The sequence below is a fragment of the Propithecus coquereli genome, unplaced genomic scaffold, assembly GCF_000956105.1.
Source record: "Propithecus coquereli isolate 6110/MARCELLA unplaced genomic scaffold, Pcoq_1.0 Scaffold25, whole genome shotgun sequence".
Taxonomy (NCBI): Eukaryota; Metazoa; Chordata; class Mammalia; order Primates; family Indriidae; genus Propithecus; species Propithecus coquereli.
The window spans coordinates 6,496,352-6,514,490 of NW_012148063.1; the positions used below are offsets into that span (position 1 = coordinate 6,496,352).

The window sequence follows — 18,139 nt, forward strand, 5'->3', positions numbered from 1 at the left end:
AAATGGCTCCACTCAGCTGAAAGTCTGGGCTTGGGGGGTGGGGCTGTCCAAGACCCGCACTCTGGAGCAGGTCTCGCTCCCCTCCAATCTACCCCTCTCTGTGTCCTCTCCCAGGCCTCTGCCAGCAAGTGGGGCCTCAGGCCGATGGATCTCCCCTGGCTGTGATGTGGGCTGGGAGGTTCCCTACCCAGGATGGTAGCCTGAGCTGGGTGCACAGCCCTCTTTTAGGAGGAGGGTTGCTGGTCAGGCATGCTGATCTGCCCCTGAAGGCACACACTCCTCAGTAGGCTCTTTCCCAGATCTCTCTTATGTGCCCCAGGGCAGCACATTCCCGACCCGGGTGCACGGGGTCTGGTCTGCAGGCCTGACCCCTAGACTCTGGAGATCAATCCCTGACTCTGCCAGGGGGAGAAGTGGTGGTCTTGAATCACCTACAGGGCGCCCAACCTGGATCGATTTCACTCCGCCTCGGGATTTGCCCCACTCTCCTGGAGTCCCCAGGCAAGTGGCACCTGGGAGGGCTGGCGGGTAGCGAACTCGCAGTCTGAGTGCCCCTCAGCCTGCTGTAGGGCCCCAAAAGGAGAGGTCCCATCCCTTGGAGATGCCTCCGTGTGACGGCTAAATTGTCTCTCTGGGCACACACGGGTAGGGAGGGGGAAGGAGAGAACGGAGCACTATGGCGTCTGCGGATAGGCTCGCGTCTGCACCGGGGGAGGTGCCCGAAGGGGCTGGGAGCCCGGCGCTGAGTCCGCAAGAGGCCACCGCTCACTGGTCGCAGCCGTCTCTGGGCTGGTGTCGGCAGGTCTCTCCAGCCTCTCAGGAGCCACCAGCAGTCCGAGATCCCAGCGAGGGGGAAGTTAACCGCTCCACCTACCCTTGTGGCTGGGCTCCGAGCCTCTCGGGACCCTTCTCCTTCCAGTTCTCCTCTGCAGCGTCTTCCCGTGGAGTCTCCTGTAGTTTTAGGCACCCTTCCTTCCGACCCTCACCGGATCTATGTTTTTCTTCTAGCTTATTTTTTTCTCTTTCTTCTAAAATTCGTCTTTTTTGCAGAGACCTTCTGACTGGCAGCTTGTCTCATCCGCCATCTTGGCTCCTCTCTCTCCTTTTAAGTTTTGTTTTAGAAATTTTTGGTGTTTTTGAAAAATGCATTTGCTTGTGTTTAAAGTGGTTTCACAGCCCTGTTCTACCCTCATTCTTCCATCACTGGGGGAACTCATTTTGGCTTCTGATAGCCATGGCGATAATTAGCTTCTACCCTGGGCACGGTGCCCGCTTGGCGAACGCCAAGGGAAGCTCTGAGTAGCGTGGTGAGTCTCGCTCAGTGGCAGGGCAGACTCCAGTTAGATTTGGGTCGTGTCACTAGTTTAAAAACTCGAATATGTTTTGGCTGTCTAACCATGGAGATGGTTCTGTGTAATGACTTTTTAAAGCCTTAAGTAAGTCTGAGATGAAACATTTAAGGCATGCGGGAGGGAAGGTGGAAAATGCAAGAATGGGTGTTTTAGTTGGTAAGATGTTTAGTTATACACGTGTGTGTGTGTGTGTGTGTGTGTGTGTGTTCATATATATTTTAAATATGGTCAGTTGCAGCATCACGTCGCTTAGATTCCGATGCCTTGTTCTTCTGCGGAATCAGGGAGTGTGGGGCGGGTGCTGGGACAGGGCTTTTCCCCGTTGTGTCTGAGGCTCCTGGTGATCTGATGTCACATGACCGCTGGCCGCTGTGGCTGTGGTGGGGCGGGGTGTGGGGGTGAGTTGGCAGTCCTGTGTCTCCACGCCTTTATGCAGAAACGCCAGGAGGGAAGCACCAGGGGTTTCTGTGGTTTTAAGCCTTTCATCATCTTCCTTTAGGGAGCGTAGCTAGAGGCTCACCACTCGTCTTCTGGAACAGCGGCCCCTCCCATATTTTTGGAGGGTGCCCGTGGTTTCGAACTGCAGAGAAATCTGTCTTTTTATACCCCGCCCCCCACAGTGACTCCCAGGATCCTGAAAGCTATGACGGAGCGCCAGTCTGAATTCACAAATCTCAAACGCGTCCGCATCGCCATGGGGACGTGGAACGTGAACGGGGGAAAGCAGTTCCGGAGCAACCTCCTGGGGACGGCGGAGCTGACAGACTGGCTGCTCGACGCGCCCCAGCTGGCCGGCGCCGCGGGGCCCCAGGGTGAGGGCAGCTGCCGCGGTGGGGACACACACAGAGTTCGTCCAACCCAGTGTAACAGGCTTGACCCTTGCAATAGCCACTGCCGCATGGAATTTAGCGTTTGCTGTTTCCATTCCTCAGAATGTTTAAAAAGCACCATGGTCTCACTTTCCAGAATCTGCCCCGCAAATTAACTACCTTTTCTTTTCCCAGTGGTTAGAAGAGTCATCAGGGGGCGAATCTCTTTGCTCTTCACATAGAGAGATTGTGCAGTCTTGGGTTTTGATCAGTAGATCACCCCTCCCTGGTGACCTCTTTGTGGCCAGGAGGACGACGTGGCTCCTAGAGCCGCGTCCCCGTCGGGTGGGAGCCAGATGGGGCTTTGATATTGCTGCTGACCCGGAGACCCTCGCCCCGGCCTTTCCTCAGACCAGCTCTGTGGTCTGCTTTAAGGAGTCACAATACGAAAGAATTTATGTACTTTTTAAGAATAAAACGACTCCATATTTGACACCCCACCTTTTACCTTACGTCATGCAGTATAAGGTGTCGCATGGCCTTGGAGCTGAGGACGCGAGGAGTAGGGGATCCTTGTCCAGTCAGCCTTCACGCGGGGCCTCGCTTCGTCCTCCTTTGGGCTCAGGAGGAGACCTGTGATCTGCATCTTTGCCTGTTGCCGAGTGGCCTGTGGTTCAGGGGACAGGCGGTGGCCTGCGCTTATGTACATTCTCCACGCGGCCCAGATGCGTGTCGCCCAAGCCCTTTCCCCTCCTGCCGCGCACGGTCTGCGCCCTCCGCTCCGCCTCAGGGCAGGTGGCGGAGTCCACGGTTGAGAGTCTCTGGGCTTCTCATGTCAGTGGTGGCCTGTGTCAGTGTTTGTCACGCATCCAGAAACCGTCCTGAGTGCCGCGAGAGCAGGCCCCGTGATGCTGAGGACACCCGTACAGGAGAGTCCCCTCCCTCACGCTAAAGCGACTCCTCTTGTTTGCCTGCGGGGAAAGCGTGGGTGGTTTCAGCAGGCTGGTTGCCATCGCGCAGGGATTTTATTGGCGTAGGCATTAGTGGGCTCACCAGCCCACTAGAAAGCCACCAGGGTCAGGAAAAGGAAGGAGTTGTAGTTACAGTTGCCAAACAGATCAAGCAGGGACAGGCATTGTTTTCTTTAAAAAAAAAAAAAAAAAAAAATGGTGAAGCTAGAAGTTCCGAGTTGCCCGGTGTGGGCCACAGAGCAGGAAGGCACAGCCTGCCCGGCTGTCACTGATGGAGGCCACTTCCCCAGCTGGAGCCAGGCAGGCAGGTGCCTCACGCTCTGCAGCAGCTGGAACCGTGTCTGGGCTCGAGGGCGCAGGTACCCGAGTGTCTGAGGAGCGAGCGGAGAGGTCGGTAACTGCTGCAGGGACCGCACGAGGCCCTGAGCGCCCCTGTTGGAAGGCAACAAAGGCGGAACGTGCGAAGAGCACCTCTGGGCTCGCTGGGCTGCACTTACACCAGGCCTTTCTGCAGCGGGCTCCGTCAGAGCCGCTCCCCAGAGTGGTGGCAGCCACCTCGAGTTGGACGGGCAGGGGACAGCGTGGCTCAGAAGAGGGAAATGGGGGCCCCACGATCCAGTCATGCAGGACTTGTTGGTTCTGATTTCTTTCGTCTCCTGCCTTGTTCCCCAGACGACAGCAGCCCGGCTGACATATTTGCTGTGGGGTTTGAAGAGATGGTGGAGTTGAGTGCAGGGAATATCGTCAATGCCAGGTAAGGGGCCGTGCAGGGGGCTAAGCGGGGTCTTCCTGAGTCAGGTGTTTGGCTGGGAGCAGGGCCCCCGAGACTCTCCTCGAGCCAGCCTGCTTCTGAACAGCCGACTGCGACCCTGGCTGCGTCCCCTGCCTCACGTACGCGCTGCCCTGTTCCCTCTTCCCTGCTAACGAAGGCAGCAGAGAGAAGGACTGATCACGGCCGTTTGCTCTGCGCTGTCTGGCCTCGGCGAGGCCGATTGGCACTGCTGCAGGAGCCGGTGCGCGTGAACCCGGGGCGCAGGGTGGGGCTGGGACAGTGGCTGACTCACGTTTCCTGGGGAGAGGTGAGAAGGTGAGCGTGCAGGGCAGAGGCACGCCCCTCCTTTACACCAGGACAAAGAACTCAAACCACTGGACTGAGCTGTGATTGCACCACCGCACTCCAGCCCGGGCGACAGAGACCCTGTCTCTTAAAGAAAGAAAAAATAAAATCAAACCCTCCTAAAACCACTGGATTAACAGTTGGTGTAAAGTCAACCGGACTTTTTTCCCCCGCTAAACTTGCCCAGCTTTTAGTTCAAAGAATTTTCCGAACAAGTAAATAAAACTGACTCTGCGGAGCTCCTGCGAGCAGGTCCTGTGCCTGGTGTCGGAGTCGAGGAGGGGCTGCCGTGGCGTGTGAGGCACAGCCGAAAACGCGCAGGCCACCCGCCGGAGGCAGGCGCGCGCTGGGCGCGGGCAGTGTGAAATCAGTTCCGGCACAGGCATAAGCCGCAGCCGGGGCAGCCGGTGGCGGGAGACGGCACTTCCACGCTTCCTGTCTTTTCTCTCCAGCACCACCAACAGGAAGATGTGGGGTGAGCAGCTTCAGAAAGCCATCTCACGCTCCCATAGGTACATTCTCTTGACTTCGGCACAGCTGGTGGGCGTCTGTCTTTATATCTTTGTACGTCCATACCATGTCCCGTTCATCAGGTAAGAACCTTTGTTTACAAACATCTGGGGAACACGGGGTTGTTAGTCTTTGTGTTTTGTTCTATGACTTCCTCCTCTTCTCCAGCAGGAATGGGGACTGCCATTATTCTAGATAAGTGTCGTGAAACCCCCAAGGAAAAACTAGGCTGAATAGCATATTGTCTAGCCGTTAAAAAGCCACAGTGGGGAACTTCTGACCCAGGGAGCTGGGCTTTCTTGGAGTGTTACATGACTGTCCTCACCTAAGCCCAGCTCTGCGCAAGGAAGGGAGTTCCTGGTTGGAATTTTACAGACAGGAAACCTGTGACCAAGAGCTGACTAACTCGTCAGGAAACTGCTATTCTTTTGTCTCTTTTTGGAAGAATTCTAGGGAGACCGTGTGGGCCTCCACCGCTGCCCGTCCGCTATTGTTTTTTCAGAGTGACAGCTCCGTGAGTGTCAGAAAGGGGAAATCTTAGGAAATGCGTTTCCTGTTAGGAAGGGGCGGGTGTGGGTTTGAAGAACTCGGCTTTTCCCTCAACTCTCCGGTATCCTCACATTGCTGCCTGGCTTCGTGGCCTTAGAATTTCCTCGCCTTCCTGGTTGCCGATGCCAGGCACTGAGCTCACCTTCCCCCTGAGCCACGCAGGCTTATGCCTGGCTGGGTACCTGCGTGTGCTTAGAGCGCCGCAGGCGTCCCCCGTGGCGGCACGTGGGGAGCAAGACCATGCTCCGTGTTCAGTCCTCTCCTGTGACCTTCGGAAAATGGCTCAGTCCATGTTCCTCTGCTCGTGTCCGTGGCAGTGGGTCAGTGTCCCAGGTTAGGGGCTGCAGGTTAGTGAGGGTTGGAGGAAAGGCAAGGCTGGCGTCAGGGTCAAAGATAAGCTACTCGAAAAGGGAGCAGTGGCAAGGTGTCACCCTCACCTTGCGTGCGAGGGAGCAGATGTGCCTGTAGGCCTCAGTCTGTGGCTCGGTCATGGAAGCGGCTCTGTGGACCTCCCCGTTCACTTGCACGCGCTGTAAGTTGGCATTTCAGCACCAGCGAGAGCCTGCATTGTGTAAAAGTCAGTTTGACACCACTGCCCGGCCCAGCACGAAGGACCAGTGGTTTCCTAGTTCTTAAGACATGCCTGGTGGCTCTCCTGTGCCCTGTGTGATGGCTGCACAGGGGTCAGGAGGTGGCGGTGGTGGCAGGTTGTGACGTCCACGCCGCACCTGCCGGCAGCGAGAAGGCGGGGTGCACGCAGGGCCTGCCGTGTCTCCAGCTTCACTGGGTGCTCGGGGGGCTCACACGAGCCCAAAACACTTCGGAGTCGGGGTGCGGGGAAGGTGCACCGGGCAGCTGTTGGCAGTGAGAGGGAGGTGGCCTCCTGGCCGTGGAGCCGGTGACAGTCACGTGGGTCGCCGTTGCATGGCCACTGGGGATGCGATGGAGCAGACTCCCCGAGCGGCGGGGGTGGCGCTGCTGCCAGGCTCTCTCTGCAGCAGAGCAGGTTCACGCTTCCCTTCGCGGCCACTGAGTGCCGGCGGTGCGCACGTTCTTCTCTTGCAGGGACGTGGCGATCGACACGGTGAAGACGGGCATGGGCGGCAAGGCGGGCAACAAAGGCGCCGTGGGCATCCGCTTCCAGTTCCACAGCACCAGCTTCTGCTTCCTGTGCAGCCACCTGACCGCCGGCCAGTCCCAGGTGAAGGAGAGGAACGAGGACTACAGGGAGATCACGCAGAAGCTCTGCTTCCCCACGGTGAGCTGCTGCTAGGAGCCAGGCCGGGGGACACGAGCACAGGAGGGGCCCTGCCCGGAGGGCTTGGCTGGGGACACGGGCGGCGTACATGACATGCCCGCGGCAGGCCGCCCTGCAGCCTTCCGTCCCCTCCTCCCTGAGCGGTCCCCGGCCGTGTGCAGGGCCCCAGGGTTTCATATGTGCATTTTCCAGTTCTGTCACTGAAGTGGTGCTTTGGGGAAAGAAAACCGATGTGTCCGTGCTTTGTCCCGTCCACGTGGTGGGAACAGTTGCATCCAGGCAGTAGAAATCTCCGTTTCCTCAAGATGAGCAGTCTTCTCACACAGTCGGTTGTGGCTCAGATAAGCACACCCGTTTCAAACCCCGAATTCCCAGCCGCAGAGAACTCTGGCCGTCCCGAGGCTGCCCGTGATGCGCGTCCTGCGCCCTCTCGCGGCCGTCCGGAGTCCTCGCGCTGAAGCCGGAGGACTTTACTTTTCACATCTGGAATGTAACGCTCCCCTTCCCGTGTAAGGACGAGCCCCTGCACACCTTCAGCCTGGCGCAGGCCCCACCTGCTAGGCTTCAGCTGTTCTCGCCACGGAATCCTCTGGTGTCTGAGAGACGGCGGGTTGGGTCACAGAGCTCGTCCGCCTGAAAAGAGATTCCTTAAAATTGACGTCCTGTGTACTGGGCTGCGCAAGCACTCGAGGCAGAAATTCCTTGGTTTTCATTAATAAGGGCCATGATCTTAGTGACAGTTTCTGTTTCTTGAGTTAAAGAAGAAACAAATGAGCTCAGAAATTTTTAATTATATATAATGTAGTTAAAAAAGAAAGTCCAACCCTTGTCACTTAAAAATGCAAACATGGGACACAGTCCAAATAATCGAGGGGTTTATAAGATAGCTCCTTTGTTTTAAACAACAGAAATAGAGGGTACCTGAAGGTTGATCGTCTACACCAGTATCGTCCGATACAGCAGCCACTGGTGATGTGTTCAGCTAAAGTCAGTAACTCCTTGCTTGCACCGGCCACACTGAAAGTGCCCAGTATCTGCATGTGGCCAGTGGCTCCCTCGTCAGACAGCACCGAGGACATTTCCAGTGCTGCAGAAAGTTCTGTTAGACAGTGCTATCTAGGCACTCGTTTTATTCGGTTTGGATCAGTTTAATCTTCCATCCAGATTATTGTCGTGAGGGAAATGGGAACGCCACACAGTGTGGGAGAACAGAAACAGATGTCGGAGCTCGGCAGACGAGCTCAGATCTCCATCACGCACTGCCTGTGCAACCTTCAGCAAATTACTTCTGGACTCAGTTAGTTTTGGTTTTAAATCTAGAACAGAGCCGGTAGTATCTGCTACCCAGGGGCTGCTGTGAGGACAGTGTGCACCCGGAACAGAGCCCGGCCCTTGCAGGCAGTTGATCCGCAGCAGCTGCTGTCATGGTTTGTGGTCTCTGGGGACAGGGACAGGGAGGGCAAGGACCCCAGGAGCTGTCCAGGGCCAGCAGGGCTGTGGGTTCTTGGCGACTGGGCAGGTTTTGAAGGAGGAGGAGTGAGCAGGAGAGGGAGGGTGCGGGTGAAAATGCTCCGAAGTCATGAAGTTTTATGAAGGTGCACGGTCTGAACACTTAGGCTGCTCTTCTTACATCTCGTTTTTGTAATGCTGAGCGATTGGGCAATTCTTGGGAGCAGGCTTGCTTCCCCAGTGACAGCTGAGCTTTCTCCAAACCACCCAGAAACACCGTTTAAAATAAAGTGAGTGGCATATAAATTCCTCAGTAGGTTTAGGAAATTAGTGAAAACTTTCTAGTAGAAAACTTTTTTTTTAAAGTAACTTTTTAATAAAAAATACTGCTGTTTGTCGCCTGCCGGTGAGCTTGTTTTTTCTCCCCTCTCCTGCCTTCCTGCAAGATGGGCTGGAATGATTGGGATTTTCTTTACAACTTAGGGGAGAAACATCTTCTCTCACGATTATGTGTTTTGGTGTGGCGATTTCAACTACCGCATCGATCTTACTTACGAAGAAGTCTTCTATTTTGTTAAACGCCAAGACTGGAAGAAACTTCTGGAATTTGATCAACTACAGCTACAAAAATCAAGTGGAAAAGTAAGTTGTGCTTTTAAAACATTTTTTAGCAGCTTCTACAATATGGAATGACAATATGGAATGAAATGAATACACTAGTGTTCAGCAAATTCGGTTCCATGAGTGGATTTGACAGTGTTTCTGGTGTTATAGAAAACGTGGGGTGCGTGAAGTTACAGGGGTAACAGGAGGGGCCACTCACACATACCTCCTGCCTCTCCTTAACGGGCTTTGGCTGCCATACGTGGATCCGTGTGTCTTCCCGTGGCCGGAGGGGCCATTGTGTGGGAAAGCCAGCTTGGGAGCGATGAAACCCGCTGTGGGAGCTGACGGCAAGGAGTCTCCGTGCCCACCCAGGCACGCGCTCCCGTGCTCCGAGGTGACCCTGTGTCCTTCCCGCTTCCAGACAGGCTGAGCCCTGGCGCCTGTCTCAGCACCAAGGAAGTAGCTGTGTCCAGCTCACACGGCCCCAGTGTCAGCACCCGAGCATTTCACCGTGTGGGGATGTGGAATGCCGCCACACACGAGTCCACGTACACCTGATCCACTTCACCTCCTATCAGGCGCGAGACAGCTTTACTTAGATGTAATAAGCCACCAATGACACTTTGCACTCTGCTCAACATACTCTCTTTTGGTGATGTCACTATTTCTTGTTAGTAAAAACACTAACAAGTTATAACACTATCTAAATACACACAATTTGTGATCCTCATCACCACCCTACAGATTAGTATTATACCCATTTTATAGACAAAACTGAGGACAAAGTCAAATAAGTTATCTAAGGTCACACAGCCAGTACAGAGCCATCGTTTGGTCCAAGACTGTCAAACTACAGAGCACATATGTTCCCCCACATGGCCCAGGCACAGTTTTTTAGGGACTCCTTAGGCCGCGACATACGTAGGAAAGATTGAACCATGGGATGTCTTCAGTTCTTCAAGGTCACACTGGCCAGCTCCCAAATGTCCAGAATTTATGTTTTCCTCCAGCTAATACCGTTTACTTATTTCAGCATCTGTTAGCGTCCTAGCAAGACGGGCTAGAATGAGGGAAGTCGGTCTAAATTCCGTCTACCTGTTGAGAAAGAGGCTGGTTAAATGCGCGAGGCTGGGGAAGACAAGGTCTCTCCTAAAGTGAGATTCGGACGTTCTTCGAGGTTTTCTGTGCCTTCCCACCTCTGCCCTTGCCAGTACGTGGGTCACTGAGGGGTGCCCAGGTGGACAAGGGACCACACCAAACCCCTAAAGCAGGTTGTCCTTTCTTCCTCCTGCCAGCGTGCTCGCACCCTTTCAGTGATGTGCTGAGAGAACAAGTGATTGTTCCTGGGTCTTCCCCCAGCACCAAGGACGATGCAAAGCTAAACGAGGAGAGGAGAGCTCGCTTTCACTCTGCCTCTGCGTGCTCAATTCATCTCCTCAACAAGCATTGACTGAGGCCATGCGGGTGTGGGCCAGGCCTTGCACCAGGCCTGGGACTGCGCCCTGGAGCACACCTGAGCCCGCCTCAGGCCTCCCGCTGTCTCCTGGGGGCCACCAGCGGACAGGACGGATCGGACACCGGAGCGAGGGCTCAAGGGTGGGGTGTCCGTCAGCGGGATGAGCAGAGGATCCACCACTCTTTTGCTAGATAAAAGGCACATGTATGTCCTGTTTTTAGAGGTATTTGCAAGTATCATATGGTTTCTGTTACTTTTTGGGACTAGAACACTCTGGAAAATGCCTTTTTATTTTTTTGTTTTTATATAGAACATACAGAATCTCAAAGAACTAAGGTAGACTTGTGACTTGATTTTCTCCCAATAGATTTTTAAGGACTTTCATGAAGGAACCATTAATTTTGGGCCCACCTACAAGTATGATGTTGGCTCGGCTGCCTACGATACAAGTGACAAATGCCGCACCCCAGCCTGGACAGACAGGGTTCTGTGGTGGAGGAAGAAGCATCCTTTCGATAAGACAGGTGAGTGTCCCAGAGCTGTGGAGGCTGAACGGTAAATACCAGAGAGGAAAACAATCACATTTACTCAGCCCGGTGCTCTGCTATGTAAGTTACAGTTTTCTTAATAACCCAGAAGGACACAAAAGCCATCCCGGATGTTAACCCCTAAGCTTTGGAAGCTGTGCTTTGGGCGAGCTCTCCCTCTGGCCTCTTTCTGGGGACGGTGACTTGCAAACGGGGCTGCTCCTGGCTGTCCGCATCCCTGGGCCACAGCTGCCTCCCCCTGCTTGTTCCGGGGAGCAAAGCATCGTGACGGCCCTGCTCACGCACGTCCCTTGTGCAGCCACCAAACTGCAGTGTTCCACCAAACTCTTCTCTGCTTAAAGCCCCGATTCCACATGGAACATGAGCACGACACAGTACAAATAAGAGCTGATTTTGTTTTAAATCAATGAGTTGTCAAGGATGTTTTGAACAATTGTTGATGCCAGCTAGGAAGTGAAGTTTATTTAAAGTTAGAACACCTATAGACCAGAACAGAAATAGTAATTACACATTTCAAGAGAGACGTCTGCTGAGATTTCAAAGCCAGGAAACTGCCTCTGTGGATAGAAAAGATGACTTTTCCCTCAGAGAGGTTTGTGAACGCCCGCATGGCCCAGAGCGCTCGGAGGCGGGGCGTCTGCAGCTGTCCTGGAACTCCTGGGCCCTGGCTAGAGACCCGCAGCCGCAGTGTATGGGTCCCACCGTCCCCGCGCTGGGGGGGGATGGTAGGTGGCCATGGTCACTACTGTTTTGAATAATTAACCCCAGGCCCAAAGCAGCCGAAGTCTGGTTTCAAGTTCAAGGGGGTAGAGCGGATAAGCCTGAGCCGCGAGGTGGGTCGTGATACAGATCTCTGTCGTGCAAGTTGCGTAATCGCATTCCTGTGTGTTGTGATTTGTGTTGCATGTGGGTCTCTTCAATGGAACCTCCACGAGTAGCTGGAGAACTCGGCCTTCTAGACAACGATCTAGATGTTGACACCAAAGTGAGACACACCTGGTCCCCTGGCGCCCTCAGGTATTATGGCCGCGCGGAGCTACAAGCGTCTGATCACAGGTGAGGTCCTGCTCCAAGGACACTTTCAGCTTTACTGGGGAAGGCGGTGTCTCCTCCTCCCCACCGGGAACTGGCATGCTGTCCCCACAGGATGTGTGTGTGTGCGTGCACAACACGCTAAAGAACAACGAATAACACGACAAATATTAGTATCTGTGTACCCACCCCCAAAGATAAATAACTTAGCATTTTGTCATTGCTCCGTATCATAAATGACATTTATGAAAATTTCAAAGACACAACCTCTATCTTGTGGCTTTTAAAATTTTCTTGAATGATTTTGTTGTGCAACTTTCTTTTTTGTCACTTAACATTTGCAAGATACGATCCTGTGGATGTTATAGACCGCGTTCATTCATTTGCACCTGCTGTCCAGTGTTCCACTAAATAGATCCATGGAATTTACCCATTCAGCTACTGATGATTTTTTCCCCAATATTTTATTATTGGAAGCACCTTAGGGTTTTTAAATCTTGGACTCGGGCTTTTAAATGTTCCGAGCTGCTGGTTTGGCTTCCGGCATCATGAATTGAGAATGGGAAGGAAGCAGCAGGCAGCAGGGGACGGCGGGCGAGGGGCTGTCAGCCTGGGGTGCGCACTAGGACGTGGGCTAGGACTGCGGCAAGGTCCTCTAACAGACAGCAGAAGATGGTGTTTGATGGTGTGAATAGGATGAGTTTGGTCTTCCCAAGGCTGCCACCAAAACTATTATGTCAGTTTCAACTTTTACAAGGGAAGAAATTAAGAAAAAGAGCTGTGAACAGTTGGTTAGCCAGTAGGTCTAAATCTCTAGATCCGTGTGCATCCTTTAGATGCCTATTGTTGCAAATACATACCTGGAAATGAATCTTGGGGAATCTTCAGATGTGTGATGTTAAGATTTGCTAGTGCAATGAAAGTATTTAGAAACTGTCACTTAACCAGTATTTATTGAGGACCCTTATATGTCAGGCCCTGCTGCTGGCACCGGAGGCAAGCAGCGAACAAAGCAGATAAGACCGTGCTCTCACGGAATTTTCTAGAGAGGACAGACAGACACTAAACAAACATAAGTGCTGTGAAGGAAAGCAGAGTCGCGGCAGGCCAGGGTTGGGCTGTTTTCTACCCACTGTCCAGGGAAGGCCTCTCGGATGGGTGACCTTGGTCGGAGCAGGGAGCTGGTGGAAACGAGCACGTGAGCCGCGTGCTGTCTGAGGGAGCGCGGTCGGAGTGGGGGCCTGGAGGCCCAGAGAGAGGAGAGACTGGAGCAGAGAGTGAGGGGAAGGCACAGGGGTGAGACGAGCGAGAAACCAGATTCAGCGGAGCCCCAGAGGCGGTCAGAAGCCCCCGGCTCCTGCTCCGAGTTAAGGAGTGGACGACTGCAGTGACCAAGCAAGGGCGCAGCAGTGGCTTTGGGCCAGGGTGGCCGTGGGTCGAGGTGGTGAGAAGCACTGGGTCTGCGTAGACTCAGAGTGGAGCCGCTGGACCGGTCGGTGGAGAGAGGGAGGAACTGGGGGGAGGTGGAGGAGCGCCGGCGCGGCCGGGGAGGACTGTGGAGCCGCAGACCTGGACGCACTGGTGCGAGAGGCACTTTAGACATTTATTGCTTTCCTAATTGCAGAAGTAGAACATCCTGATTATTGATAATTAGGGAAAGATACACACAAACAAAGCATCCACGAGCCCACCCCCGAGACAATGTCCAGTAATGATTTATGTGTCTTTCTGCTGTATTTTCCAGGTGCGATAGAGGCACACATGCTCACAGATGTAAAATTTGTATAAAAGGATGAGGATGATATTACGTGAACTGTTTTAGAGTTTGCTTTTTTACTTACTACAGTAATATTGTTTAAATTAAACTTGCCTGACCTTCACCCAGGTGCCCTGATGGTGACACCCTGAGCATCTCTAGTTCAAGAGATGGCCAAGAACCTGACATTGACGTGGTCAGGACAGAGAGCACCCGTCCCCCAGGCCTCCCTCTGGTGCCCTTCTGTAGGCCTACTCGTTCCCCCACCCCCTCCCTCCTTCACCCCAGCCCCCACCCAGCTTCCTTCCTTGTCTATAATTTTGTCATTTCAAGGATGTTATACAAACGGAATCAGAGTCTTGGGACTGACTCCCCACTGAGCATACATCTCTGGAGATTCCCCTGGGTGGTTGTGTGACTCGGTAGTTCATTCCTCCTTGTCACTGGGTGAATGAAGCCACCCGCCATGCGTTCCTACTTTTACCCAGACATATGCCACTTCATCTAACATGGGGCTCCTCCCAAAAGTCCTTCTGCTAAAAGAAGTTTTTAAAAATCACTTGCAGCTGGGCGCAGTAGTTCATGGCCTATAATCCCAGCACTTTGGGAGGCTGAGGTGGAAGGATTGCCTGAGCCCGGAGTTCAAGACCAGCCTGGGCAACATAGCAAGACCCCATATCTAAAAAAATTTTTTTTTAAATTGGCTGGGCATGTTGACGTGTGCCTATAGTCCCAGCTACTCAGGAGGCTGAGCCAAGAGGATCATTTGAGCCCCAGGAGTTTGAGGTTGCAGTGAGCTATGATGACGCCACTGTACTGTAGCCTGGGTAACAGCGAGACCCTGAAAAATAATTTAGTTAAATAAAAAATAAAAATGACTCACTTAGTGCATGTTCCTGTGTCAGAGTTTCTTAGCTGTCTTTCTTCCTGATGCAAAAAAAAAAAAAAAATCTAACAATAGCAATATAAATTTTGGGCAGGATACTATTAATATTATCACCCCATTATATCTCAATTTTTACAGTATTATCTTGTTTTAAAGGCTGCCACCATATTGGATATTATTGTGTATTATTTTTTGTTTCCACTTAATATTGTATTGTAAATGTTTTCAATAAGGTTAATCTTTATAATATAGGATTTTCTAAATTTTTATAGAGTAACACCCATCCCTATATTGGAATTATTTATAATGATTGCATTATTTCCTGCTAAACTGTTTTCCTGTGTATATCAAATAGATTTCTACAACATTATTCTTAATGATTGTATAGCATATTATTATATGGACGTATCATAACTGCTTCCCCATTACGGAACAATTAGACCATTTCTCTTTTCCCCATCCCATCAGCAATGTTGTAAATGATCGACCTTGCGCACAAATCTTTGTCTGGATTTCTGATCAGTTCCTTAGAATAAAGTGCTAGAAGTGAGAGTACTAGGTGAGAAGAGATGAACGTTTTTGAGACTCTTAATTCAAATTGCCAAAGAGCCGTCCGAAGAGCTCGAAGCCCTGGCAGAGAGAGAATGCCCCTGCCCCACACCTCGGCGGTGCCAGGGATGACCACGTGGAAGATCTTTGCTGATGGCTGGTTATTTTTCAAGTCCTGGGCTACATCTTTAGTGCTCTGTAGTATTTTTCTTCCCTCAAACCGTCCTTCGGTAACAATGCCAAGGCGATACTAATATTGAGGAAAGAAAAAGACTAAAACTCTAGGAAAAGGCCGCCAGCCTGCAGTCACCGGCCAATTCACCGCCGGGGCCACACCCTCAGGGGGCCGACGTGGACTGTCTGCAGCAGAGCCCGGGGCCCTGAGGCTGCGGTCAGAGGCTGGGGGTGTGTGCGTGTGGCCCCGGGCTCACCGTCATCCTCTTGCCCTGTGACGCAGACCCGTGCTGGCCGTCGTGGAGGTGGAAGTACAAGAAGTCGACGCAGGTGCTCGAGAGAGGGTTTTCCAGGAAGTGTCCTCTTTCCAGGGCCCCCTGGATGCCACCGTCGTAGTAAATCTTCAGTCGCCAACCTCAGAAGAGAAAAACGAGTTTCCTGAGGACCTGCGTACCGAACTCATGCAGACACTGGGGAATTACGGGACAATTGTCCTCGTCAGGTAACCACCGCCCCGGCTGCCACGGGTTCCGGGGGGTGTCAGTGAGGATCCGTGAGAGCTGCCGAGTCGCGCTTGGCGCTGCTGACTCGGCAAACCTCGTTCGTTCCAGGATCAACCAAGGGCAGATGCTGGTGACTTTTGCAGACAGCCACTCGGCTCTCAGCGTCCTGGATGTGGACGGCATGAAGGTATGTCGTGCTTGGCCTCACCGTGGGGCGAGGTCCGATCCATCCCACTTTCACGTGGTCGTGTCTTCCCCTCTCCTCTCGCCCTGGCCTGTGCCCCGCCTGTGTCCCTGTGCAGGCACCACGTGCGGGAAGGAGCTTGCGTGCTTCATTCTGGTTCTGAGCTGTCATGTCCAGCCCTCGCTACTTGCAGAATTGGGGAGAAAGAGCAAGTTTTAGAGTGTAGTCCCCCTGAGTCACTTGGTCTGTCCTCGCTCACATCCCCGTGTGGGAGAGCATGCCGCTCGTTCTCTTCAGAGCGTGTATGTTGGAATATGCAGCTCATAGGTAATTTCTATTTTGATGATATCCTGGTTTTAAACTTGCTCTGAATGGGAAGCTGGAGACGATAGTTCAATGTTAGGCCACACGTGTGAGAGCCGTGCTGAGCCTGCGCGAAGTCTCAACCTTCTATTTTTCTCGCTAAGCAAGAAGACTGGCCTTGCTTTGGGTGCGTGGGTTTGAGTGAGAAACACTGTGTGATCAAAGGGCGTTGTCACAACTTTGGTACTTATTTGTGGACGCCACCCTGTCCTCACAGGTGAAAGGCAGAGCCGTGAAGATTAGACCAAAGACAAAGGACTGGCTGAAAGGCTTGCGTGAGGAGATCATTCAGAAGCGGGACAGCATGGCCCCCGTGTCTCCCACCGCCAACTCCCGTTTGCTGGAGGAGAACTTCGACTTCACGAGTCTGGACTACGAGTCAGAAGGTGAGCGACCCTGCTGGGGGGCAGGCAAGCAGTTCTCCCAGCAGCAGGCATGAGGTTTTACAGGTCTTCTCTGGAAGTCTGCCTTGCAGAGGTCCCAGAGGATGTCGGAAGTGCAGGTGTGCCATCCTGTGTGATGGGGCGGGCGGCGTCCCTGTGTGGGGGAGACACATGCAGTGGTGCACGGGACCCGGAGACGGCCGACTTAATCATAAGCATCGGTTTTGAGGATGTCAGGGCTGTGGCGCGAGTGGAGGAGGGGCGCCGTGCTGCTGGGCCTAGGCTGCAGGGAGGCGCGCGCAGGTCGCTGTGCCCTCCGCCCTCACCATTTACCTTCCGGTCGTGGTGCGTGTCCTTCTCCCAGGGGATATTTTTGAAGAGGACGAAGACGACTTGGTGGATGAATTCAGCCAGCCTGTGGTCTCAGACGGCGAACTGGGGGGAGACGACCTTCCTGGTGCCCCTGGCTCCACGGCAGTGGCTCCCGCCAGCGCGTCTCCTGCGCTCACCAAAAAGAAGCAGTGTCCCACGTACAAAGGTAGCTCAACCCTCCTTTTCTCGGTAGCGGCTGGCGTGGAATTCACTCAGGGCGGCTCCTCCTTCTCCCGGCGTAAAGCACGCGGGTCCCAGGACAGGCCTGAGCCGGGGAGGCGTAGCGAGGGGTAGGGCCTGCGCTCTGGGGACGTGTCCAGCTGCCACACACTGATGTCCTCTACTTACTTTATTTTTTACAACGTCTACCCCTAAAACATGCCAGATTCAGGATGATTCCTGTTTCCTCTGTATATTCAAATGGCCACGGTTCCAAACTGGTTTTATATTTGTGATTTTTTTTTCCCCGAAACTTTTGTGATTCAGTCCCATGAGAGACATATTCAATGCCTGTGCCTGAGTTGCTGGTATGTTGTTATATTCATGTAACACTATATTGTTAGACAGTCATTATTCACTCGCATCATTCTATCATTTTGCCCTCAAGTAAAGAGGGCCTGAAAGGTCATACGGATGGAACTGCACACCCCGAGATTAAATGGTGCAGTAACTCTTTGCAGTAAGTTTTAAAACCCACTAGAGTGACATGGCTGGCAAGTAGGGTAGTTCGTATTTCAGCATCAGCTACACTGACGCCGTCCCATCCACAGCCAAGAATGCCTCTGGCTGCCAGCCCACGGTGTCCCCAGTCAGAGGACAGCTCTAACCAGCAGGTGCAGGAGCTTAGCCATGTGTTGGGACCCTTGAACTACGGCCGAGAATGGAGAATAGGGCTGAAGGTGAATTAAGGTGCTTCCCAGGGAGGGTTCAAAGACCCCCACGCCCCTTTGTCTGTATAACAGTCCCCAGACTGATGAATAGCTTGCCCGTGCCAAGCCACAGACTTGGGTTTGGCAGGAGCAGGGTGGGACCCTGCAAGTCTGGCATTTCATGACACTCCCCAGGTGGTTTGGACGCACAGCCAGCTTTGGGGACTGCTGCCCAATGCAGAAGCATGGCGGTGTGGTTTTGCAAGTTGCTCGTGCAGAAGGCTCCTGCCCGGGAGTTGAAGTGACTGAGGGGATGTGCTCTTCAGAGAAGAGGTGGCCCTTTTCTCCAGGGGTGGCTGTCATTCAGGCTGCCTCTGGAGCCAGGGCAGGTGTGAGCACAAATGCCTTCTTTGCATGAAGAAATTAATAGAGCAATATGGGGC

General features: G+C 53.2%; 1 protein-coding gene across 2 annotated transcripts in view; it reads left to right on the top strand.

The window, feature by feature from the left end:
- Nucleotides 1-18,139, top strand: part of SYNJ2 (synaptojanin 2) — an 89,346-nt gene that overhangs the window by 62,615 nt on the left and 8,592 nt on the right. For both annotated transcript variants that reach the window (XM_012646848.1, XM_012646849.1), the window contains 11 exons: nucleotides 1,973-2,164; nucleotides 3,805-3,886; nucleotides 4,702-4,842; nucleotides 6,374-6,566; nucleotides 8,499-8,657; nucleotides 10,445-10,601; nucleotides 11,564-11,681; nucleotides 15,306-15,524; nucleotides 15,634-15,712; nucleotides 16,290-16,458; nucleotides 16,820-16,993. In XM_012646848.1, the coding sequence (XP_012502302.1) occupies nucleotides 1,973-2,164; nucleotides 3,805-3,886; nucleotides 4,702-4,842; nucleotides 6,374-6,566; nucleotides 8,499-8,657; nucleotides 10,445-10,601; nucleotides 11,564-11,681; nucleotides 15,306-15,524; nucleotides 15,634-15,712; nucleotides 16,290-16,458; nucleotides 16,820-16,993 (1,683 nt within the window). The remainder of the gene's footprint in view (nucleotides 1-1,972; nucleotides 2,165-3,804; nucleotides 3,887-4,701; nucleotides 4,843-6,373; nucleotides 6,567-8,498; nucleotides 8,658-10,444; nucleotides 10,602-11,563; nucleotides 11,682-15,305; nucleotides 15,525-15,633; nucleotides 15,713-16,289; nucleotides 16,459-16,819; nucleotides 16,994-18,139) is intronic.